At 37.6% G+C, this 25846-nt stretch overlaps 1 protein-coding gene across 16 annotated transcripts in view; it reads left to right on the forward strand.

Annotated features, from left to right (window-relative positions):
- Positions 1-25846, forward strand: part of CASK (calcium/calmodulin dependent serine protein kinase) — a 191271-nt gene that overhangs the window by 25869 nt on the left and 139556 nt on the right. For all 16 annotated transcript variants that reach the window (XM_038145443.1, XM_038145469.1, XM_038145453.1 and 13 more), the window contains exon 2: positions 24196-24308. In XM_038145443.1, the coding sequence (XP_038001371.1) occupies positions 24196-24308 (113 nt within the window). The remainder of the gene's footprint in view (positions 1-24195; positions 24309-25846) is intronic.

Raw genomic sequence — 25846 nt, forward strand, 5'->3', positions numbered from 1 at the left:
AATTTGTTACACAAGAGTGGGAGACCATCACCTGAATTGTTTATATATATAAATTTTTACAAAAATGTTAAGGTGGTAGGGGGGTTGTCAGATAGAAATAATTTTCTTGCCAAGAGAGAGAATTTAAAAATCCTTTTCAGGAAAGCATAATGCTATTTCTCTAATTTAAATGACCTTGATGAGTAATTTGATGAGTAATTAGGTCTTTAAAGAAGGACTATTTAGATTAATTTCTGAAAGTAGTTAAACACACATGTATACAAAGTGACTGAAGTGCATCAGAGTTGTTGTCTATTATGCTTTATTCATAAAAAAACCATATTTGTGATGATGTGCTGTGCACCATAATTGTTTTATGCAAAGCAGCATGTCTTGGTTTCTGTACAGTACAGTGACACACAGGGAGGAATTTCATGAGGGGCAAAGCAGTTTCTTCATTAATAGGGCCAAGATTTGTGTTTAGGTGCTAGTAGTACTGAAACCTGTCAGTTGTGTGCTGTCTGTAAGCTGGGTTTGCTTAATAGTGGAATTAGTTGTAGTAGTCACTTGCTTGGAAGTCTTGACTGCTTAGGAGATTAAGGCACGTTTCTGATTTGCAACCCAGTCACAGAGAAATTAATTTTAAAACAAAACTACTGAGACTAACAGCTGGGAAACTAATAATAACTCATTGTGTTTATGAGCTGAAAAATAGTGTGGCAGCAAATTAAAATTTGGGAGAAGTTGGGTTTTTTAAATCTGTGCTCCTTTGTGCAGTGAGTATTAATGTGTGCTTGCATTTGCCCCAAATGTAATTTGTTTGGGGTTTAACTACATGGTTATAGCCTTAGTGCTAGCCATGATGTAGAAAATACTGATGTTCTGTAACAAAACTCTTCTGTACTATAATTGTGGCAAATACTTTTAACATCAGTACATGAAGACAATTAATTTCAGCAGCACATTTCCCCTGCCAATTCTGACAAGTTCTGCTTTGGCAAGTACACAGGGAAATAAAGAAAATAATTTCACTAGTAATTGGAGAATGTATTATTTGGGCATTTTATTTAGACCTCTTAATTTTTTTTTAGTGCAAGTGAGAAATAAAAAAGATACGGTTTTCTCAGGTCCACATTGAAATCTCCAAGCACAGTATTCTAGAGCTGTGTTTGTCATGTGTACTGTGTATGCATATAAATGTAGTTTATAGGGTATCTAATCTGTCTCTTAGAAAAATACATACATAAATTTATCAGAAATTTCATCTTATTACATTACGGAGAAGAATTACCATTTGTCGTTGCATTCTTGCATGGTCTTGGGAGCTCTTTGTACCTCTGTGTCTGAGAGGTTTTTGACAAGGAGCATCACTAGCAGAGGCAAATGAATGTTATAATTAATCAGATTCTCTTGTTTTGGGAATAGTCTGACTTACTTATATGGGCACTGTTTAAGTGGGTTTGTCCTGTGTGGGGTAATGCCTTAGAGCATAGTCCTTGGACAGTAATTTTAGTGGTTTTATTTCTTGTATTTAAGGTTCTCTAAACCCAAGGTTGTGGCTTGAGCAGATGCTTCTTATGAATGGCAAGACCATTTTCAATTAAGTGCAAACAGAAATGAAGTATTTTCCAAATCAGCCACCAGTGAGCAGTGGTTCTTTAATATAAACCAACAGTGCTACTGGTTTTGATTGCAAGCACAATGGTGTAAGTTAGACACAAGGACAAATTTTGTAACAAGTTTCTTAACTCTGAATTTTTCTTCTTTATAACTTTTCCTGTAGCTGCTTTTCTTATATTCCTTATGGATCTGTTAATCTTTCTGTTCAAAACTGAAGAATAATTTGTGATACTGCATAAAACTAGATGTGAATATGTACCACAGAGCTAATGATCATTGAAGTGCCTGTGGAATTCCTGTACAATTTCCAAGTAACTTTATTGCATGCTGTAAAAATTTCTGTACTACTACTGTTTAGTAAAATAAACTGATCTCCATACATCATCTTCAATGGCTAAAATACATCTCAAAGTAATACTACAGGATTTTTTCCTAAAAGCAAAAAGTTTGTCCTGTGCACAAACCTGACCAGACAGAATTTTCAAACACAACCAAACCAAAAAACTTCACAACAAAACCTCATGAACACACACACAACATCCAACCCTTCCTGCATTTCGTGTTGAAGAGCCACATTATGTGTTTACAGAAGCTCTGCAGTGACTCAAGTAATGAAATAACATTAAGTGAATTAGGTGATCATAAAGAATATGTGGAGAACTTAGTTCTATGTATGTAGTTCTCAATGTGTCTCAAATTAAAATACATAGCTCTGCAAGGGGCTTTTTTTTGTTGTGACTGCTGAGGGTAGCATCTTATTTTCCTTGTTAGATATGCAGCCTCCTGTTCTCTAAACTCCTCTTTAGTGTGTGGCTTTTCTAGCACTGACAGATGGTTCAAACTGGACCAGAGGAGAGAGTGCCCCTCTTTGTGTCATTTAATGTAATCATTCCTGTCTGTGAAATTTTGTGAGTGAGAGCTACTTAAGCTTGTTTCTGAGACAAAACTGCTGTTTTCCTGGCATTTTTAATAGTTGGAACAAGGATTTTGGCCTTGGAGTTTGTGTGTGTTTTGGGAATTGAATATTGTTAGAGTTCCTGCTTGTTCATGATAAAATATATGAACAGAATAGGAATGCAATCAGTAAAATGCATGTTGTTATGGGATTAGAGTTACATTACTCTTCTGTCATAACTCATTAGAGGAGGTATTGTCTGTATGATTTTTCAACCTGTATGAGTAAAACTTGCATAACTTCTTCCTACAAATACTGTTCTTCCATGGTTGTTATGGCTTGGACATATTACAATATTGGTAGAAGTGAAGCATAGAAGCATTACCAATATTAAAGAAATGAATTTGCTTCATTTCTTTAATATTGGTAATGCTAAGTCTGTCACTCAAATAAGCAGTAGGGCTGTAATTCAGGTATACAGACATTTAAGAGATTTCACCATTTCTGGACTATGGCTTGCTTTGCACCTGCAGTTCACATTCTTTGGGTAAATTGAGTTACATCTTGCTCAAATACAATTCTGTATTGTCTCTTAAATACATAGAAGTAAATATCATCTGTCTCAAGGTTGTGTGAATATGACTTAGGGTTGACATTTTCATTATAAAAAATCCTTTCAATGAGCTGCATTGTTTTTATTTAAAAATTGTGCCCTGGCAGTACTAATAAATTGAGAAATGTTATATCTAGTAAACTTGGCTTATTGATTTTACTAGCAAAACAGGTCTATGTTTTAAATCTCTAACATCTAACATTATTCTCTTTCTAGTATTATCTGCACATAGCTCTGCAGTTCAAATCTGATCAAGCACTCAGTGCAATACCTTTTGTTCCAAGCCCTGGTTACAGCAGCTTGGTCTTTGCTTTTGAGTCTGACTTTTCAAACTGAAGAACAAGATGAGTTGTGTGCTGATTTTCTTGGGTTTGTGGCACGTACTGAAGTTGCTTTCTAGCTGAAGCATCTCTTTTGTTAGCAGATTCTTGCATCCTGATGCTGAGGGGGAAAAAAAGCACATCAAATCTGTAATTTGAGCAGCAGTGCCTGGGATCAAAACTTCTGCAAACTTCTGTAGCGTACAGCTAAAAACATCCCACTTTCTAGAGTGTCATTTTTGGAAAACTTCTTTGTGCATTGGTTGCTGTCCTGCTTTCAGCTGGGATGATTTTCCTCCTGGTGCCTGCTACAGTGCAGTGTTTTGGATTTGGGATGTTGGTGTTACTGCTGAGCAGCGCTTCCAGGGAGTTGAAGCCTTTTGGCTCTCAGCCCATCCCAGCAGGGAGAGGCTGGGGCTGCACAGGGGCTGGGAGGGGACACAGCCAGGACAGCTGACCCCAGGGACATCCCAGACTGTGTAGGGTGCTCAGTGTAGAGGGGGGAGGGTGGCCAGAGACTGCTGCTCAGGCTTCTGGACATGAGCCAGCAGGTAAGAAGCAATTGCATTGTGCATCATGTGTTTGGCTTGTAATAATAACAAATAATTATTATATTATTGTTATTAATACTAATTTCAACTTTTACTTCTGTCCTATTCAATTCTCTTTATCTCAACCCACAGCTTTCCTTTTTTCTCTCCCCCATCCCACTGTGAGTGGGAGTGAGCGAGTGCCTGTGTTTGCTGCTTGCTGGGTTAACCTGATGCCTTGTGAAGCCTGACTTACAACAGAGACTAGATGGAGCTAAAGAATAAAGTAGGGATTTATTAAAAGGCCTCAATGGATACACCTTGGGCAGCACAAGAGCCCAGCCAGGGCTGCACCCAAGATGAACCAAAATGGTCCCAAAATGCACGAGCGGGCACAGGGTCTCACACTTTTATAAGATCTGGTCCATTTGCATATTGGAGTTCATTGTCCAGTTACAGCTTTAGGTTATGAAGTCCCATCCTTCTTGTTTTTCTCTTTTCAGTCCACATTGTTTATGCTCTTGGGCCTGAAATTTGGATCAGCTGTCCTTGGGTCCCCAGCTGGAGAAGGAATTGTTTTGTCTCCCTACTCTGTGGAGAGAGCTTACCATCCCCTAATATGAAGCTCAGGAGTATATACTGAAACAGTACAGAATATGAAAAACATAAAAGCTAAAACCTGAGGCAGCAAACCCACCACAGTTACCAACATAGTGCCATTATTAACTAGTACTGAGAATATGAGCCAATGAAAGTAATTTTCTTAATATATCTGTATTTTAATACTCATGCAGTGAATGTGGCTAGATTTCATAGAACTTGCATGCATCTTGCCCTCCAGATGCTCCAGCTGTGTATCATGTTTTAGGGCATTTACCTGTGATCCTAAAAAAAGCCTAGAAATAAGTTCAAATAATACTGGAAATGTGAAAAGGGATATAACTGTTTCTGCCCATAGCTTACATGGTGTGTCTCCCCATAGAGTGTTTTTAGAAAATTGCTGCCAAAGCACTGAAATGTTTTAGTTAATTTAGCATTCAGTTTGTGAATTCAGAAAAGAAAAAAGGAGAATCAAGAGATTAATTATGCAATGTAAATTTGAGAAAGAGCAAATTGAACTCTTCAGTCACTTCTTAATATTAATTCTTCAAAGGGAAACAATTAGATTTTTAATATGTGTTAAAATTTTTCATTTGTGTGATATTTTTTCTTTTTAGTTACTGTTTTTTCCAGATGTCTGCCTAACAGTGGTATGACTTAATGTTTCCAAGTCACATCAGTATATATCATAGTTTAATTCTTAATGGTGTTTGAGAGGAGGATAGGTATTAACATGGGGCTTTATCAGAACTGTGTAAACCATATGACTTTTCTGGCCTTTCTCAAAGCATCTTTAAACACTCCAAAATTTACCCTTCTAGTACTTGAAAATGAGCCTATCTTTCTCCAAGAACAAATGTGCAAAAAAAAGATGTAACAGTGTTAATCCCTTTCTATTTGCAGTTTAGGTTGTTTTGAAGTATGGGATGTATTTTTCTCTGTTACCAATGTGAGATTTAGATTTCTTTGTAACAGAGAAATATTGTTTAAAATCGGTAGACCTGCAGTATGGGTGTGTCTCCATTGCTGTTTTTTTTCTTTTTTTTTTCTCAGTTCACAAGTGCTCTTTTGAATTAAGTCTCTTCTTAATGTTTTTTTTTTTTTGGTTTGTGACAGCCCAGATGTTGGTCGTGGTGTGTGTCAAGACTCAACAAACCTGATGGAGTGACGTCAACACAAATGTGAAGAGACAATTTCATGTGTCCTGTTAGCAGAACAAAACAATGTGGTGTAATGCTCTGTGCATTCTTTTGTGTAAATATTGTGACATTACTGGAGAGCTGGGCCTGTTGTGCCTGGAGAAGGGGAGGTTCAGGAAGGATCTTACCGACCTACAAATACCTGAACAGAGGGTTCAAAGAGGACAGAGCCAGAGGCAGTGGCACAAACTTGAGCACCAGGAAACACTTTTTAGCTGTGAGGGCTCCCAAGCCCTGGCACGTCCTGCCAGGGGAGAGTCTCAATTGTTGGAGATACTCAAAAGTCACTTGGACACGATCCTGGGCAGCTGGCTCAAGGCAGCCCTCCCAGAGCAGGGGCTTGGACCAATTGACCTCCAGAGCTCACTTCCCACCTGAGAAATGAACGTTACAGTTAAATAACAAATATGGAAGCAAGTGTAGAAAATGCAGGTGGTCTAAAAACTGTGGGAAATAGCACTGGATTGCTTTAAATAGTTGGTTCTGTTCTAAAAGAAGGGGTTTGTGCACATAATTTAGGAACTTGTTTATATGTACACACTGGAAAGTCTGCCAAATAGTTCTCACTTAAAATTATTTTCTATTTGGCTTGTGACTCGGGAGATTTTTTCAGATAGGTGTTATGCCTAAAATAACTTCTGAACTTGCATAATTACAGAAGTGCAGTGTGGGTTATCTAATTGATAGTGAAATATGTGTTTTGGAGAGCTGCTTTTTAGTGATCATCTGTTTGTATACTAAATCATTACAATTTCAGAATTTTTAATAGCTGTAGCCGGAGCAAAAAGGTTTTGTTTCAGCATTTTGTATCTTGTGATTCTCACTAATTTAGATGTGGTTTTGAATGCTAAGTTGACTCTTTGAATCTAAACTTCAGGCATAAGTGAATTAGCTTTTGATAGAAAAGTCATGGGATGTGAATTTTGCTTCTATATGAGTAAGATCTTAGCTTTTTTTTATAATCAAGCTTCTGGCTGGAATAATCTTGGTGTAATTTGAATTAGTGTAAAATAGAAGCGTATCAGTATAAAAGAGAAGCCAAACCTGGTTTGTAATTAAAATTTTTCAAATGTTTTTGAGACCTGATTCTGCTACCAATCTTTTGTCCTTTAACATTGGCAAGCACTCAAGTTACACTCTCCTTTCCTTGTTTCAAGCTGCTTGCAGTAGCATCTGCTTCTGAAGGAGCTGATCCCTTCCAGGGGCCAGAAGAGAGCTGAAAGCCAACCCATAAAAGCCCAGTTCTTTTTGATGGGTTGTTTTTCACTAGGTCCCTTTCTTGCCTGTCTCACCCCTGTGGCCACACCTTTGCCCAGGATGACAAGAGGAACCTGGCAGAAGTGGCAGGTCAGGATTTCCTCATTTCCTGATTACCTGTGTAATAGTTCTTCTTAAAGCACCCACCCAGCCATAGTCCAGGTGGCAGCTGGAGTCACTTTTGGCATTTCCCCAACTTTTCTGCTCTTGTAAAATGTCCAGAGGTGCAGCAGAGCACAGAAAAGAGTCATTGAAGTCTCGCCAAAATAATCTGCTTGCATGTAAAATAGGAACATAAGAGTGGAAAGCTCTCTGCTTGTGCTGGAAATTCATGTTTAGTAATAGAGTTTTTTATTGGTGGTATTTGGTTTTGACCCAAAACAGTGCCTAAATGGCATTTAAATTACTCTAAGGCATGTATGAAAATGTTTATACTCTCTTTTTTTTTAGTAAATTTGTGTTCTGTTTGTTATTTTAATGCATTGAGGACAGCTGCTTCTACAGTCTGTCCAATGCACAACCTGCTCTCTGGGTGTTCCTGGGAAGGAAGGCTGCTAAGAGGCAGCCAGCCTTGAAAGACTTCTGTTCAGATGCAGTGTGAAAGTTTTTGTGCCTTTCGCTTGGTTTTGTGCGTTTGACTTTGTCATTCAACCACAGCTCTAACGTTCAGGCACTTTGATGTGGCCTGTGTTGATCTTAAGGTGCAAAGAAAGATGCTCTGTGCAAGGCAGAAGCAGCTTAAAATGGAAAACAATTCATTTCCAGGAACTGCAGTTGATAACCTGTGACTAATTTAGTTTTTTTTTTAGTGTTTAGCTTTTAAGGATAACTTTTAAATGTGTTACAAATACAACAGAAAAAAACATATACTGCAACTGTAGGTCTTGCATGTAGGAAGAGCTTTAGAGATAAGCTACTGAAGGAGCTTATCTCTAAAGATGTCAAGATATGGGAGTTTTGAGTGTTGCAAGGAGGGCAACCAGAGAAGTGTCATGTTAAGCTTCATGACCATGGAGAGAAGAAGAATTTTAAGACCTTACTACAAAGTTCTAGTATGAAGTCTGAGCAGGTTCTCATCTGTTGCTGTGTTAGCAGCTCTAGTTGTTTTCATGACTTTCAGCATAACTTTTTGCAAACAGCAGAAGACTAAAATGCTCTGAGAAAAGGAGCCTCATCCATTTGTATTTTCTCTCTTGGTAAATTTGTGATATCTGTATTTCTTCGCTAGTGTACACAAAAGCACAGAGGTACCTTTTTCTTTGTTGGTATCACAGGACTGCTTGAATTCTAAATGAAAAACTTCATAAACTGTTTTTTTCATCTCCCAAACTGGCCTTATTTGCTCTCAGTAGAGCAGTTGGAAACTTTAATTTAGGCAGGCTGTGATGTGGCTTTTAAGATATTTGTGTTTTTTAGGGAAATTTTTAAAAATTAGGGAAGGGGATCTCCTATGTCATTTTGGTAGGTGGCAAGGTCCTGTGGCTCTGCATTTCATCACAGCTCCTGAGGAGCTGAGAGGTGAAGGAGGGATGTCCCCTATAATTTCCTTGTGTAGCTGATATCAGGGGTTTAGCCAGGGAGAGGGGATGTGAATACCAGATACCATTGCATACCTGCAGTGAGCTCTTGTGAATATCTGTGCTTATCAATGGGGAAACGTAACCAATTTTCAAAGCCTTTAGCACAACTTTTTTTGTAAGAACTTTGGAAATGAGAATTTGTGGTGCTCCAGTAATTTTTTGTTGTTGTTAAATTGTGTCTGTGGATTTAAGTAACTCAGCTGTTTGCAAATAGCCTGCATTCTAAATGTGTCCTTCTGTTTTCACTTCTGCAGTCTGCAGAGGAATTTTCTTTTAACTTAAATTCAAGGCCTGTTGTTCCCAGATAAAGATCTGATGCACAACATAAAAATATTGATCAAAATATTTGTGTGGGACTGTCTGTTGTTAGATTGTGATCTGAAGCTAAACCTTTGTCAATAGATGGAAAAGATTGATAGCAAACAGAGGAGATGGGACATAACTGCATTCTAACCAAAAATCCAACTCTGTGCTGGACTAAAGAAACTATTATAAATCATGAATATAAACATCACAAAACTGGCATGGGCTCCTTGTGTTGCTCTTTAGCTTGCAATTTGCTGTAGTGGAGCTTTCCATATGCTAAAGATAGTGATTTCTGCAAATTACACATCATTGTAATTGTCAGAGAGAATGGTGGATTTCAGCAGTACACTGAGTTTACACTTTTATTGGGATTTGACTTCTTTAACTTTCCTGAAGACACAATAAAAGTCCTTGTTTTTCTATTTGCACTAATGTGCAGATTTTAGCTAATGGATGAAAAGAGTAGAGAACACAGAATGCCAATGAAAGAGCTTTTAGCAGCTGACAAGAGGTATCAAAGTCAGTCCTGCTGAACTGGGTTCTTGCTGTTCTGAGAAGTTAAGCCATGATGTGCTTCACTTTTCTGTCTTTTAGTCAGCTAAAGTCTGTGACTGCTGAATTTTGCTCAACTCTGATTTTTACAGGAAGGCTCAATTTGTTGTCTGATCAGTGCTACATTGTTGATGAAGGCTTCCAAACACTATCACATTTAATATCACCTAAATTACTGGGTTTTTTTTCATTATTGACCCATTGTGTGAGATGTTTTTGTGCTGATGGGCTATAATAATTAAAATATCTAAGGTAGGGGAAATTGATACCTCAGATGTGCATTTTATGCAAGAGTAAATGAAACTGAAAACTTATTATGGTTGTGTCAGTCTTTTTTGTTTGTTTTTTTTTTTTGTTCAGAAGGCAATAACTTGGTCTGGTATCTTGCATGCTTGGTCTTTGAAGAATAGGGACTTCAATAAAATTAAAATATAGAAGACTGATCTGAGCTACTTAATGACAGCCCAGTAATGCAGTCTCAGATGCACTTAATTTTCAGAGAAGGAAAGCAGATTTTAAAATGATTGCAAGAGATTTGACAGGAACATATATTTGAATTGCTTTGCTATACCACATTTTAATTATGTGTGCATATATGGGGGGAGGTTTGGGGTGTGAATATATGCATCACATATATTTATGCCAATATACATTGCAAAAAACGTACTCATTCAACACTTGCAAAGGCTAAATCTGGCTTGGATATCTCCTTTTAATGGCTGTTGTTTTAAATGAGTTTTGAATATTAGAGCAATTTTACCAGGGAATTTAGTACAGGAATTTCTCATGGTGTGCAGGAACTGCTACTTTAAATATGTAGCCAAGTGTTCATTTTAATGAGAAACTTGTTTTAGTGCTATCAACCAATAAAGTTTCAACCGTCAGGGCATTGCTGAGGTTCCAGTGAAGCCAGCTCTGGGTCCCCAGCGTGGGAAGGATGTGGGGCTTATGGATGAGGGGACAGGAGGATACCCAGAGGGCTGTGTCACTTCTGCTGCCAAGAGACTTGAGGTTGTTCATCCTGGAAAGAGAAGGCACCAGGGAGAGCTTATTGTGGCCTTTCAGTACTTCAGAGGAGATTATAAAATAGAGAGAGCTTTTTACAGGCCTATGGTGCCAACAGTGTGTGCAGCAGTTTGAAACTGAAATAGAGTAGGTTAAAATGGGTCATGAGTTTGGACATTCTTTGCAGTGAGGATGGTCAGACATTATGCTTTGGTCCTTATTTCACTCTCAGTCCCAAACATAGCCCCATATTAGCTGCTATGAAGAGAATTCACTCTTCCCCAGCCCATAGCAGCACATGAGTGTAAAGTGCTCCTTTTCCAGGGTGATTGTCCTGTTGGCACAACTGCTTTGCCCTGGTTTTGTGGAACCTGTCCCTTCCTAACAAGCCTTAACTGTCTAAGTTGATCTCGTGCTTCTAAAAGCCAAATAAACCCTTGCTGTCAACTTCACCTGCATTAACAGTTGCCCAGTTAGTGACTCAGAAAGCGCTGGATGGGTATTTGAAGGGACTAACAGCCATCATAAGCTTTCTTAAAAGTTTTGGAGGTTGGTTGTGGTTGGGTTTTGGTTTTCGCTTTAACACGCATCACACAAAGTATTGGGTGTTGGGTATTTGTGTTTTTACATCTTTACATGCAGTGTTGTGTAGTTATTTGAAAAGCATGCCAACAGGGAGTTGTGTTCCGTGGTTGAGCAATGCTGTGTGTTCTCTGCAGTCTCTAGTGCTTGTCTTTCTCTTTTTTCCCTCTTCAAATTGTTTTGACTAGAGAAGCATAATAAAGAAAATAGAGTATGATAATTTGATATCTTTGTCCCATTTCCCTCTCCCCCGTCTTCAACTGCCAGCACATCTCTCCTCATTTACTTTTTCCTAAATGTTGCCTTTCTTAGCAATTAACTTCTGCTTCTGTTTTGTGTAGCCTTCAATCCATCTAAAAATATGGTTAGACTTGAATTTTCAATGCAATTTCTAGTATAAAACAGCAGGCTGCTATGGTAGGGTTCCATAGTGTAGGTATATACTATTAGAAGCAATTGGCACTTCTAAATCCTGGCTTTATTCACATTTGTAACCCTATTTTTTGATTACTTGGGATTCTTCATAGCTTCAAGAATGTACCATCATTTAAACCAGAGGAACAGTCAAATTCTCTATTTTTGCTTTTTTACAGACAGGGAGGTTGGTGTGGAGATGTGCTTCTTTCTCCATGTGTGTATAGCCTGGAACAAAGCTGGAAGCTGCATTTCTGCTGCTGGGCTCCTTTCCAGTGACAGCAGCACCAGCTGCTTGTGGCAGCCAAATGAGCAGCGCTTGGGAATGTCTCAAATAGGCAGCAGCAAGTTTCTTACTGATCAGGCTCCTAATTCTTCTTTAGGACTTCCAGCAGTGTCGCTGGGTGTTTTTAATTTTGTTTTATTTTAAGAACATTGCTGCACAGGTGGTTTGGTACTTTGAGACAGTAATTTAAGGAAGGAATTTCATTCTGTGGCCCAAATGGGGAACCACAGCACTTATCACTTCAGGTGAAATCATTTTTGGTTTGATTTGAATTTGAAGTGACATGACTGAATACTTCAACTTTCTGCTTTTTGGTGCAAGAACATAAGGAAACAAACTGAGATCTGCTCGTGGACCCAAGGTGTTGCTTGGCTGCCTCATTTCACTGTTCAGTCCTTAACATAAATAAAGGGCAGCTGGAACCTGGTGAAATGTTGATGCTGTTCCTGACCTGGACCATGGATTCAGCTTCCTATTTTTGTCAGTGTCCCAAAGGTCAGATAATCACTTGCAGGAGTGTGGAGTGTTTCAGCATGACCACTTTATTTGGTCATGCACTGATGGAGTCAATGCTCTGATTCCTGCTTTTTGTATTTCCAGGAGTAATTTGTTGATTGGTCTTTTTTGAAAAGCAGTAGTAAAACCCTTGTCCTGGCACCCTGTGCTTTCCTCACAGTGATTCTGGCACAAACTTCAGTACAGCTGTGCTCAGAGCTCACTGCGAAATTCATCCAGACAGCTTTCCCTTTTTGTAATGGAAAAAAAAAAAAGAGAAATATTTTATGTGGCTTTTGAATAAAGGCTTTACTTAAACTAAATTAGTTTCAGTTAACAGCTCTGCTAAATGTTTAGCCATTAGAAAACATTGTGGGTTTTTTAATAAAGGAGTTGTGAAATGATCATGTAATGCATTGTGCTGCATGTGTACTAATAATTGTCACGTAGGTGGTTATAGTTCACACAGGAGTAATTGTCCTGCAGTTAATATGACAGATTCTCTGTGGCTGAGTCTTCATGATGGCAAGATTTTGCTAAGGACACACCTTACACTTTACTTTGGCACATGGAGAGAAGAGGTGAATTTAAAATTCATGAACACTTGTTTTACAGGAAGCTGGTATTTTATGTTTAAATCTTAGGGAGGGTATTTGTTACCATCCAGGTATTTAGTTAGGTAAATAATTCTTTTCAGTTTCAAAGTTTTTTCTAGTAGCTGCAATCGCTTTTCCCGAGAATTGTAGAATCATATAATAGTTTTAGCTTAATTTTTCAAGTTAGAAAGAGAGATGATCTTTCCCAGAATCACAGATTCTGTGATTCAATAGAATCACATATTCAATATTCTGATTTGGGAGGGACCCAAAGGGATCATCGAGTCCAACTCTAACTAAACTACTAAAAATTAGCTTATTTCAATGCAGGAAAAGGCTGAACTGAATACAGATGGTGTATAGACTAATATTTTTCTCATAGAGATTGCTAGACTGTTGAAATATAATCTATTCTTAAAAGAAATTTATAATCTATACTTGAAGATTAGAAAAAAAAACTACCCCACACCAGAAAGAATACCATTACTTCAAACAGTAGTTTATATGCATTAAATATGTAAAAATACAAGAAACTGCTGTTCAGAAATCCAACAGATCCAGACAGAGAAACTAAATTTTCCTCATCTGTGACAGGTTTTTCATTTCATTACACTGTTGAAAAGTTCAGACTTTAAGAGCTCAAAATTCATTCATTTCTTCCTGGAAAGAGAATTCAACAACCTTCTATACAACCTTCTATAAATATCATAACCAGAAAGTTTTTTCCCAATATTCAGCTGAATGTTTTTAATAAATCCCATAATCCTTCCATAATTTAAAATGTTATGAGTGACCCTAAAGGCTGATGATTTGAGTAGCAAATTCAATTTCTGAAATACTGGAAGTCTTCCAACATTTTTTAAAGAAAACCTCAAGTATTTATGCTTTCCATCACTTCATGCATAATCTTGACGACAACTTATGAAATTTAATAGTTGTGAAACACACAAGACAGACTTTCTTTTCAGGATACTTTTCCTAGCACATGAATGTGTTTGGCAGTTCAGAGGCCACACTCTTGTAAGAAGTACAGGAAAGTCTGTCTGCATCAAGATGTTTCAGATAATTTGGCTTTACTATCAGTGCTGCAATGGAGAACTTCCTCGCTTAGAAACTTGGTTTCTCTTACTGGCCTCAGTAACTTCTCTTTATTGCTTCCAAAGGGTCTTGTGAATTGGTATGCACATAGAAATATCCCTGAGCCTGGGATTGTTAGTGACAGCCAGACTGAACTGAGTTGTTGGTTTTGGTTTGCTTTTGTTGTTTGCTTTTTTTTTTTTTTAATAAGAATTAATACTGAGCTACACAGAAAGCAATTTTGATTGAACTGGCTGTCAGAGTAAATTCTGTTTAGCTCTCTGTGTGTGTGTGTGTGTGTGTTATGAAAATATTATTTTGTTTGACCATTGCTGTTTTTCAGGTTTCAGACTTTACTGTGTAGTGCTAGCAGATTAAATGGGAGTTTTGTTGTTAGTCAAATACTGGAAACAGAGAGGCCCTTAAAAAAGCACTGATTTTTTTGCATATAATACAATATAAAGGTGATATATTTGCAGTTTTGAGGTACTGTCATATGTTGCCACAGACATAATAACAATTATTTATTTCCATTAAAAATGTGGAGTTTCTTCTCTGCATCTGTAGTGGCCTCTGCAAGTTAGAAGCACCTTTGTCTTTTGTAATGAACCTGTAGGAAGCTTCTGATTTTGTAAGGCAGTAGTGTTGGGGCAGCTGAACTAGTGCTGGTGTATTTCAAGCAATGAGAAAAACACTTCTGTGAATCAGATCTTCCAGTGCTTCTCTCTGACTTCCCTCTTGTACTTTGAGTTGCTGGCATTTTTTAAAACAAACAGAAGGATAGCAATATGATAAATCTAAGTAGTCTGTATTGGATTAAAGAAGAAATGAACATAGGGCATTCAGAGAAGAAATAGTGTAAAAATGAAGGTTTGTCACTGGCCAGTTTTGGATTAGATGTCTGTCAGGTTATTTTAAAATTAAAAAATGCTAAATTGGACTGTGCTATTACAGTTTAAGTATCCTTCTTGCAATGCAACATTTGAGGACAATGCAGAGGAGGACCTGGACACCATCCAGAAAGGACTTGAGTAGTGGAAATTATGAACTTCTAAAAGAGGACTCGCCACTTGAGAATGGAAAAAGCAGTAACAGCCTGTGGGGTGGGCTTGAGGCTGGTTGAGTGTCAGCAACTCAGCAGAACACAGCTATAGTAGGTGGCTCAATGATCTGTGTGTCAACAAGGCAAGCACAGGACTGTGTACCAAGCACAGTATTTCCAGCAGAGAAGAAAATATTGTTAGCATTGTGCAAAACTCTTGCTAAGACCTCATCTGGAGTTCTACTCACGGTTCTGGTTTCTTTTGTTAAGAAAAATGAGAAGTGGAACAGGCTCTAGGAAGAGACTCTGAAATGAGAGATCCTGTCATTATAAAATAAAAGTGTTTTGTAAGGCTTGCATTGATCTATGAGAGAGAGTAGAGGAAATAGTATGTAAGCTCAATTTTTTTAGGACTGATAGATTTAAAGTGGACATTAAAAGTCATAAAGGGGAACTCTGAAATATAACCAGAATGCAGGGGGAGAGATGGTGTAGGGAGTGGTTAATGCATCTGCATTCACCTGAGGGTGTAATTTCATGAAGGAGTTTTTGACAACAGTGGTGACTGACATATTCCTATTTTTATTACTCATCTTGCTGTGTATGCTGTGTGCAAAGCCAGTTGTAGTTGCAGCACAGATAACACAGTGGAGGCAGCTGGGTGAGGATTTACCCGAGGCTGTCAGATCAGTTCCTTCGCTTCATTGCACGAGTGCAGGTGTAAAGGAGTGGTGCAGGTGCTGTAGGGGGCTGCAGGACCCTTGTAGGGTCATTGTGGGCTGAGACAAGGCTCAGCTTTAGCAGCAGCAGTGCTGCTTGAGCAGTCCTGTCCCAGCTGTTTCCTCCTGGCTCTGACTATCTGGACACAGCTCTTTGCACACCTATGCTTTAAGCCAAACCAACCATCTGCCCTGGCTGGAAAACAACACAGTAAAAAAAGGGAGAATTGGTTTGTCTGGGGTATCTTGGGCAGTTTTAGTTTCTCCTTTGATTTGGTTGAGTGTAGTCATGCCCAGGCTGTTCTGGGATGATGCAGTAGCCAGAGGGGCTGCTGGCTTGGCCAGTGCTCTGCTGAAGAAATGCTGGTGAGGCCACAGCCTGGGATGGAACAAGGCTGTGGTACACATGAATGGGAGAAAAAAGTTCCCTGAATGAAAAAAGAGGAAAATAGTGATCATCATCTCTATCTGATGAGCTGAGCCTGAAGGTGCTCTGCAACATCTCTTCTTTTGAAGGCAAAGCTGTTAGTTTTAATATACTCTCTTTTGTTCCTGTAATTGAAGTGCTTTTTCTGACACATTTGTTCATTCTTGCTGCTTTTCTCCTCACTGTTGAATGATTTAATACCCAAAGTAGTTCTGCTTTTTTTTTTCTGTTTTCGTTCACTTCCTCCTGATCTTCTGTTCTTTTTCTTCACAAGGAAGAGAAACAGGCAAAACACTTGGTCACATATTAAAGGAGTCTGCCAGGAGAACAGCATCAGTTTTTCTGAACACTCTTGAGCTGATGCTTTTGATTCAGCTGCTGGCATCTTGTGCTTTTTTATGAAGTCTTACAGGATGTTTGAGTGTAAAAATAAAATTTTGAAGATTTTGATTCTATGAATTTATTCCAATGCTCACAGTGGAAATATAACAGTGGTCAAAGCTCTCCTTATTTCTCCCCTCTCCTGTTCAAGTACTAGAACCTGTGCTTTGATTACCAGTCTTCACTGACCCAAAATCACTTCTTGTGTGAGCTATAGATTCTCATCTACCTCAAGGTGAACCAGAGAGAAAGTTATATTCATCATCAGTTTCTCGAGTTCTTTATTGCTGATGGGGCAGAATGTTTCATTTCAGCTTAATGAACCAATTTTGATTTTTTTTTTTGTACTAAGAGTTAAAAAACTAGTCAGAAAAACCTTATTGGAAGGTTCCATTTTCTGAGATCCTGATAATTATTTATACTTTAGTAAAATGTCTCGTCATTTACCTGTGTATGCTTAGTACATACATGCCCAAAAATCATTTTTGTTCCTTCTTTCATCCATCTGGAAATGGGAATCAGTCACTTCGTTGAAGATTAATTCTGGAATCATAGCTTTGGACCTATGTGCTGTTCTAGGAAAGTGAAAAGAGTGTCCAGTGTGTAATCTTGCAGCAAAAGCAAATTAGCAGTGAATCATTGGAAACATGCTCTCAAGGAAGAAATGAGCTAAAAAAGGAATCTGTGGAGCCAAGAGCCTGAACTCCTTAAGAAATTCTACTTGAGTTTGAGGTCTTGACACTTTGCTAGGAAATGACCTTTAATGAGTTGAAGAATAGGAAGGGAGGGTTTGAGGATGGGCTCTTGAAGGACTGCTCTCTGTCAGTAGCTGTTGCTTCTGTTTGGAGCAGTCCCCACACTTCAGTGCCAGCCAGCCCCGTCCTTGAGAGCTGTGCTGTGACCTCCTGTGTGGGCCATGTGGCCCCTGGGAAGCCACCCAGCAGCTCCTGTTGGATCTTTGTCCAAAGGGCCTTGACAAAGTGCATTTCCTATTTCTGAACCTGCCACAGCTGCAGGGTTCAGAGCAATTCTTTTAAGACCATGAAACCTCTTACTGCAATGTTTATTGAAAACAGATTTTGCTTGTCTGTATGTTGAGGTAAATAATTATTTGAAGATGCTTGTTTTTGAAGAGGGAGAGTTTGTTTTCTTAAAAAAACAAAACAAAAACCACAGAAGTATCATTTTTGATAGCAACAAGTACATGTTCTGATAAAATGTATTAAGCACATCCCTTCAGAAGTACCCTCCAGCTTAAACCCTTTTGTGACTCTATGAATAAAATAGGAGAATTGACAAGGCTAAGGTCAATGTTAACAGGTAATTGTGGAATTCAGAAAATGAAGTATATGTGAACATAAAAACACTTTCTGAATCCTTTGTGTATGAAGAATGTTGCAGGTGCCTGGTGCTGAAATATTTATTTCATGGTAATAGAATAGCAAATTTAGTGTGTATCTTATGTCAATGTTCTTCCTTTCCCATCTCCTCAATATCCCAGCTAGTCAGTGTAAAAGAAGAGTTGTTTACAAACTATAGATATGTTAAAGATATTTTTACATACCAGCATCTGTTTGTAATGTATGTATGCCTAAGAGATTTAGTAGATCTATAGAGTGACTGATACAATGGTTGTGATTTTTTTGCTTGATAAGAAGAAAACTCAGACGACAAACTTACCATTTTATTCGTCGAGGTGGCTGATCATTTAAGGATATCTTATCCCCCTTTTAGCTTGGAGATATGGAAGACAGGACAGCAGAAGAAATCTCTTTTGGCCTGTATTTTGCTTTCATGCTGACAAAACCGTGGAAACGCACTTCTGAACTACTTCAGAAGATCTCTAAAATTGAAGGCAAATATTTTTTCTTCATTTGAATTTTTGCTGCATGAATTCCAAGCATACCCTGTGTTTTCTTGGGGAGTATTTCTCTTTCATAAGCACTGGAGTACTGCTCCTTCTCTGGTTTTCTTGTGGATGGAAAGCAGTGGTTAAGATTTGATATTAAGTATTCTTTTTCTTTTTCCTCTTGGATTAATATTAGAAAGTATCTATTACTATGTATTCATATTGGGATGAGATCCAGTGAACTGCTGTCTTGTCCTTTGTTCTTGGTAGGTTTCACCCTAAAGCCAAGTTTAAACATAGACTTGGTTTCAAAGATGTGAGCTGTTGAAAAGTAGAAATTGATAGAATGTGATAGAAATACTGCTGTCTGGGAACTCAGTTTCTTGGCTTGTACTGGGATATCTAATTTTTCAAAGTATCACATCTTCAACCCAAATGTTCTTCTGTGCCATAGTCATCCTAATGCATTATTTTTAATTTTCCTTTGAGAATAAAACAAAAAGTGTCAACCCAGCATTGCCAGTGATGACTCTCTAAATGTGGATGCCCTCTAATCTGAAATGCTATTTGACAGAAAGGTTCAATCACTATTTTAAGCTGCAGTGCCATGTGTAAATGAGCTGATACAGTGACTAATTGGAGGTTTAATTAATTCTGAGAATACTTAATTTTTGAAAGAGGTCCAATAGAAGGCAAAGGGAAAGTTAAAGAACAATATATGTTATAAATTTTGTCAATGAGTAAAGAGGGGAAAAGGTCTGTCTCTTTAAATGTAGTAGCAAATTGTTTCTTCTCAATAATTTTCATCAATTTGAATACAGTTGTTTTGAAAGTATTAACCACGTTAGTGCAAAGCAGTGTTTGCTGCTTAGGTAAGCAAATGTAGAACCTTTAAATAAAAAAGAAAAAATAATTGGGTAGAAATGTCTTTTTTTATGTGTATACTGGTATGATATCTTATTGCAACAAACTGACAAAACCCTTTTTAGAAAACACTGATCTTGATCTAAACACTTGATCTAAAATGTTGAATTAAGGTGACTTTAAGACCTGTGTTGCATGTTTCAAGTTCTTAACTATTAAATCCTGTTAAATAAGGAAAAGGAGTCCCAAGCCTTTTTCTTCTAAATGGAAGGTCCTGTTTAAAGAAGCACTCTGTTCAATGGAGGAGATATTGCTCATTATTTGGAGCTTTTTTTCTGTCAAAATGTTCAACGTGTGTTTCTTTTTTTTTAACTTCATGAAAAATAATTGGAGAGCCAAAACACCTTGTTTTATATTAAGTTCCTCAAAAAATCACTTGGAAGAGATGTTGAGCAAGTTTGTGATGGTCTGATATGATCTAAAATCTCAAATTTTTGAGGCTCTGAAGCAAAGGGGTTCCGGAAGTTTCTTTACAGAAATTCCATTCCCACTGGTCAGCTCGTGTCCTTGAGGAATGTGGGAAGGCAACAGGCTGTGGTATATTCCAACCACAACCAGTTCTTCTTGCAGACCACCAGGGAGGGATAGAAGGAAAGGAGACAGACAGATGAACTGACAAGATTGTTGTATAAAAAGAGAGTTTGCAATATATCGGTTTATGATCGTTGTCCTTGAAGTCCCAATGACACACAAAGTAAAATAATTTAAAGTGAAGGAGATGATAAAAAAGGCTTTGATGTTATCAAAGTTTTAGGGTTTTATTCTTATTCGGGTGTCGTTCTCCTGAAGGACAGAGTAATTAATAATTGATTTTTTTCAAGTTTGTGTCTAGCTGATCTAAAATGAACTGCTCTGTGCTAGACTGTAAAGTTACCATCAGAAAATAGTTTCACTAGGGTTAAGGTACATCAGGCCTGCTTTGCTAATTTGAAGTTTTGGACTAATGAAAAGACATGAGACAGCCTCTTTAGCATTTCAATCCACACTTTCTGGCCTATATGTACTCACTAACACTTGGATTTCCATCTGCATACGACAGCAGAACCCATCATGCATCCCAGCTTCAGTTGAAGTTCATACATTTTGGATTTTGGCATACACTGTAGGTGGGACACCAAGTGTTCCAGGTGCTGGAGTGTGCTGCTGCCAACCTTGATAAAATATCAGTGAAGAAATCATCTCTCCTTGCTGCTTGCTTGCATGTTTTAAGGATCCTCGTATTTGAGCTGCTGTACTCTCTGGTGTGCCAGCTGACTTCAGGGAAAGATTTTGCAAACTTGGGTTATGTCTGTTAAAGGTAGCACAGAGAGAAATGAAATATAAAACACATTATAGGATTACAGTTTATATCACTTAGAAAATAAAGTCTTATACAATTTAACTCAGTTACTCTAAATAAATAAGCTGTCTTATCTATCTCTGACAGCTTTGATACTCTGTGTCTGGGGTCACAGTTGTTCCTTCCCCAGTCTGTGTCACCTCTGTCTGTAAAATTTGAGCTGCAGGGTTGGCAAAATGAGCTTTAGAAATTGTCATTTAGCAAGGATGTGATACACATTCCCCATCTGCAGGCACAACTGTTGAGCAGCTCCTTATCTCAGCTGAGAGGTGAATTGTGGTTCCTTTCCTCTCTGGGTGGTTTCAGTGCTGAGACTCAGGGTGGGCTGAAAGACATTTTGTTACTCAGCATCTAAATAAGGCTTCAATCTCTTGTGTTGGGAAACAGGAATTCTCGTTTTCTGACTCAGGTTATGCAGCTTCACCGTGAGCTGTTAGAACTTAATTTGTAAACTTGCTGTGTGCCATTGCAGCTGGAGAGGACTAACTGCAACCATAATTTATTTAAAAGTTCCTTTGTGTTACTTGGCACATGAAAGTGATGGTGTCTGCTTAATTGATCAGGGCATGTCTCGTGAGTGATTTAAAATTACCTAAAATTGGACTATACAAGCTTTTGTTGTGATGCTATTGTCATGGGATGCATTCATCTAATGTGGTGTCTTAACACTGTTTTGAGGCAGTGTGTAGCTTGAGTATCAGAGAGAGTGTTTTGAAAAAGTTGGAAGTCCGAGGTTTGTAAACAGCTGAGTCTTTCTTCGGGTTGTGTTTAAAAGTATTTTTATTTTTGTATGAAATTTCTGTAGTGTTTCAATAGAATGAGTTAATTGTGGGCGTCAGTGAATTAATAGAATCATAAAATGGATTGGTTTGGAGAGGACTTTAAAGATCATTTGGTTCCAACCCCAGTTCTTGTATTCTGTGCTTTACAGCACATTTCATTTAGTTGAGTCTTTGTCATTTCTCAATCCAAGCAGAGAAGCCTCTGTTCTAATCATAGTGTAGTTTCAATGTGGCCATAAATTTTGAGACTGTAGGGGTGTCTCTGTGCCTTTTTTGTTACAGAACTGAATAAAATGCTCTAAATTTTTTGTCTCAGATTTAATATGCAGGAAGGAAATTGCTCAAGTCAGGATTTTAAAATGTTAATAGATAATGGAAGAAGAAATCAGGGCATGGTGGTACAAGATAAAGATGGGTTACACACAGATCTGATCCTCTCAGAACTGCAGTTTATAGGCTCCTTTTTGATTGATGATTCCTCCAACCCTCTTTGCCTGCTCAGAGCACATACACATACTGTGATGGCTGGGCAAGCTCTCCTGCCCAGGCTTGGCAAAACCAGGAGATAAAAAAGTAGCTCAGGCAACAGCAAGAATTACTGATATTCATAGAGTTTGGGTGAATTAACACAATTTGGGGATCTGCCTGCAAGTAAGGATATGGTCTTGTGAGGTGTCTGCACTGCAGTGATCTACTCTTCTATATCAGAATATGTTAAAAGCATTATTTCGTGTATCCAGAAAGGCTTTGTGGGGGGGAAGAACAATGGCAATGAAAAGAAGAAGGATCATTTGAATTGAATATGTTTAGTTTCTAGTGATTTATGACAGTTAGGAGTGAAAGGAGTTGTTGCCGGCATTATTCCAAAGCTGTGGTTTAGGTTTTGAAATCTTTTTAGATTAGCATAATCTAAATGTATTGATACTGTTCTAAAGCAATTTTACTTTGAATGCTAAAAGAGAAAGCAGAAATTTGGAATAAGAAAGTGACACTGATCTGTATAAAGTGGAACTCCTTCATAGAAGATCACTTTTTGAAACATGGAGGGAGGATTCTTAGTCAATAGCTGTATCCTTCCAATGCCAGGTGAAGTCAGTTGAACCTTTTTCATTTAATGAGGAAAGTGGATTTCTGTGTGTTAGTGGTTTAATTGGTAATATTTTTAAAAATACCTGTGGTCATTTTTGGTAAAAGATCAAGTACTGAATAATAGTGGGGTGTGGATTCAGAAGAGAAAATAGCCATCAATATGGGGGATTTCATTGTGTGTTTGGAGCAAGGAAAAAAGAAAGAAAACAAACATGCATTTTCTTGAGTAACTTGTTCTGTCTGAGTACATCCCGTGTCCATAGTTGTGTTAATAAATATCTTTCTTACTTGTGAATATTTAGACTGGGATCCATTGACTGCTTATGGTATTCATGTTCTCTGTCAGAAATAATCCTATTTCAAGAAATCTTTGCGAGTATTTTGTAAGTGGAAAGAGTACAAAACCTGAATTTTAGCTATGTGAGTACAGGTTCGGTAGTGTGATGGATTACACACTTCAGATCATCTGGTGTGTAAAGGAATACCAAAAGCCAGTTATTAAGGTTTGTAAGTGCCCTCAGAGGGACATTTCTGCCTCCTCAGGGTACCTTTTATTTTGAGAATGGTGTTGCTTTGTAATCCCATTGCTCAGGAATGTGTCAGCTAACTTCCAGTTCATTGTTTGAATGGAAGAATTTTTCTTTCAGGCTATATTAAAGCATTTATTTCACTCAGCAGGTGAATGTTCACTCAATAAACAAACTCTGAACAAAGGTTCTTTCCATCCTCAATTTTTCCCTCACATCTTTTTGAGAAGACTTCAGAATGGATTTCTTTAGAACTCACATACGTGTCTGTCATTACATAAGTAGCAGTAAAAAAGGATTGATTTGCCACAGGTAGTACCTTCTTGAAACAATCCTATTCTGTTTTCATAACATACCAACATTTCATGTTTGAAAGCTTGACATACCCTGTTTATCAGATTGTAATTGTTATTAACATTGGACAGAAGATTCTATACTAGAGGTTAAGGCATCAAAAACTTAAGTCATCTACTAAAAGGTGCTTCCAAAAATACATATTTGTGCTTGTGGTTTTTAAAAGGTTGTCATTGTTCTAACAGATGTTTTGGCAAATGTGACTTCAATTTCAAAAAATAACTACTCTTTTTTTGAGTGCAGTAGTGACATTTGTCTGAACTAATTTTAATATTTTCATCTGTAACTTCCAGGATTCTCTAAGTGTCATAGATGAGAGAAAATCATGAGTTTTTGTGGAATTTCAAAGTATTGTAGTGGAGGTTGTTTGTATCTAGTGGTGCCAAACTTGAAATAAACCTAGTTTGTGTAAAACAGACAAACTGAAACAGCTCACAGTTCTCTTACTCTTGTTGTTGTCCATTATCCCTTCAGATAAGGACTGAAAGAAGGAATGGCTTTCTCACCTCTATTTCCCCCCGTTTGCATTTTGCATCTAAATAAGGTCCACTTAAAATTTAATAATGATGATGTCAATTGCATTTTACATAAGGTGTCTAAGAGTATAGCCTTTCTAAAGGGGCAGAGTAAGAGAAATGTCTTTAATATAGGAAAACACAGAACTCAGTGATGTTCTTTGCACCAGTCTGTAGTCGGAACCATAATTTTACATTTAATGGGCAGCAAGGACGAGAGGTATATCCTGTGTAAATACCACACTTGAATGCACGAATCAAAACCTTTTTGAGAAGCAAGGGAATTGTGGCCCAGTGAGGAGGAGGAGGATGGTTTTTCATGGCCGGTCTCTGTGTTGCAGGGGGCCGTTCAGCGTCGTGCGGCGATGCATCAACAGGGAGACGGGGCAGCAGTTCGCTGTGAAGATCGTCGATGTAGCAAAATTCACTTCAAGTCCTGGATTAAGCACAGAAGGTAAGAATTAATAATTAAACAAACTCCCAGCAGACAGGTTTTTTTTGATTTGTCACCCTTTCCTATGTTTGCTCTCTTTATGATACTTTCTGGTTTATGTTTTGTAGAAGTTTTAAGGCAAGTTAGTATATCTCAAAGTTAGCTTAGGGCTTGTATTTCTAATCTTTAGTAGTTTCTACATATATTCAGTGGTGATCATAAATACTAGAAAAATAGTTAGGTCTAAGCTATTTCTATTTTTGTTTGGATTTTTTTGTGTTAAGAATGTGAATTTTGTAAAGAAAAAAGTAGTTCTGAGTCAAAAAAGCATACACAGGAAATAAAGCAAGAACAGATGAGTTTTGGTTACACTAGTCTAGATTTAGCAAGTAATTTGCTATAAATGGGTGAAGACTTGCTATTAAAGTGCAAAGTTATATAAAATATATTTTTATGTGGTCAGGATTACAGGCAACGGTGCAGAATTGCTACAGTGTAAACACAAGGCTATAACTCTCTAATATTTCCTACTTTAGAGTAAAACAATCTATGTTGAATACACATCTTGTGTGTGCATAAAGCTCTTCTTTTACCCTGCATGGAGAACAGCATTGCCAGCTGAATGACACTTGCTGAATTCTGCATATCCTGTATATTTTTTCTGGAGATCATATTCTTTTGGACAGTAATAATTTTTGGGGGTTCCACTGATGCCATGGAAATCCTTGTAAACCCTACTTCAACAAAAAAGGATCAATGACTTTTGTTGGTGTTTATAACAAACAGTATCTTGAGCCTTAATGACTAGCTTGATTAACAAGGTCAATCACAGGTCTTGCTTCAAATTTCACCAGATATTTTCATTTAATAATGGCATTGCTGTTTCTTTTTTCTAGTCCTATAACAAAATATAATCCACATTTTCCACAATATTCAGCTTCTGATTAGCCCCATCATGGTTTTGGCAAGTTATACAAAAACCATTGCATTCTGAGCTACTGAATGCTTATTAAAATGATTTGATACCTTTTAAATAAAATGTGTCCAAATTCTTTTTTTTCTAAGCCTCATTTGAACTGCTGATGATAGGACACATTTCTGTCTTTGGAATATTACCTTTTCTGGCTCCATGACAGTAAAATTCAACCTTTTGAGGCCATGAAGAATTTCTGAAAGGGAAAAGTTGTAGGCAAAAGAGAAGGGACTCATCAGGAGGAAAAGAAAAGCCAACAGTAATAATAGATTAACTGAAAAAAGGATAAATGTAGATGGTTTGCAATTTCTGCCTGGGTCTAGAGAATAGGCTTGGGAGTGTATTAAGAAGTCTGGGTTTTTTCTAATTCCACTTTTGTTGTATTGTTGTAATTTTAATTCAAGGTAGCAGATCATTGAGGTTTGATCATAAACATTTTCTGGGTTTAGTGGTGCTTTGTTTCTTTTTGTGGTTTTGATTGTTGGTTGGGTTTCTATGTTTTTGTTATTTTGGGGCTGGTTCTTTTAAAGGTTTTGAATCGTTATGCCTTAGATTTGTAATATTAAGACACAAAGACACATAAATG

Source organism: Motacilla alba, chromosome 1 (assembly GCF_015832195.1).
Source record: "Motacilla alba alba isolate MOTALB_02 chromosome 1, Motacilla_alba_V1.0_pri, whole genome shotgun sequence".
Classification (NCBI taxonomy): Eukaryota; Metazoa; Chordata; class Aves; order Passeriformes; family Motacillidae; genus Motacilla; species Motacilla alba.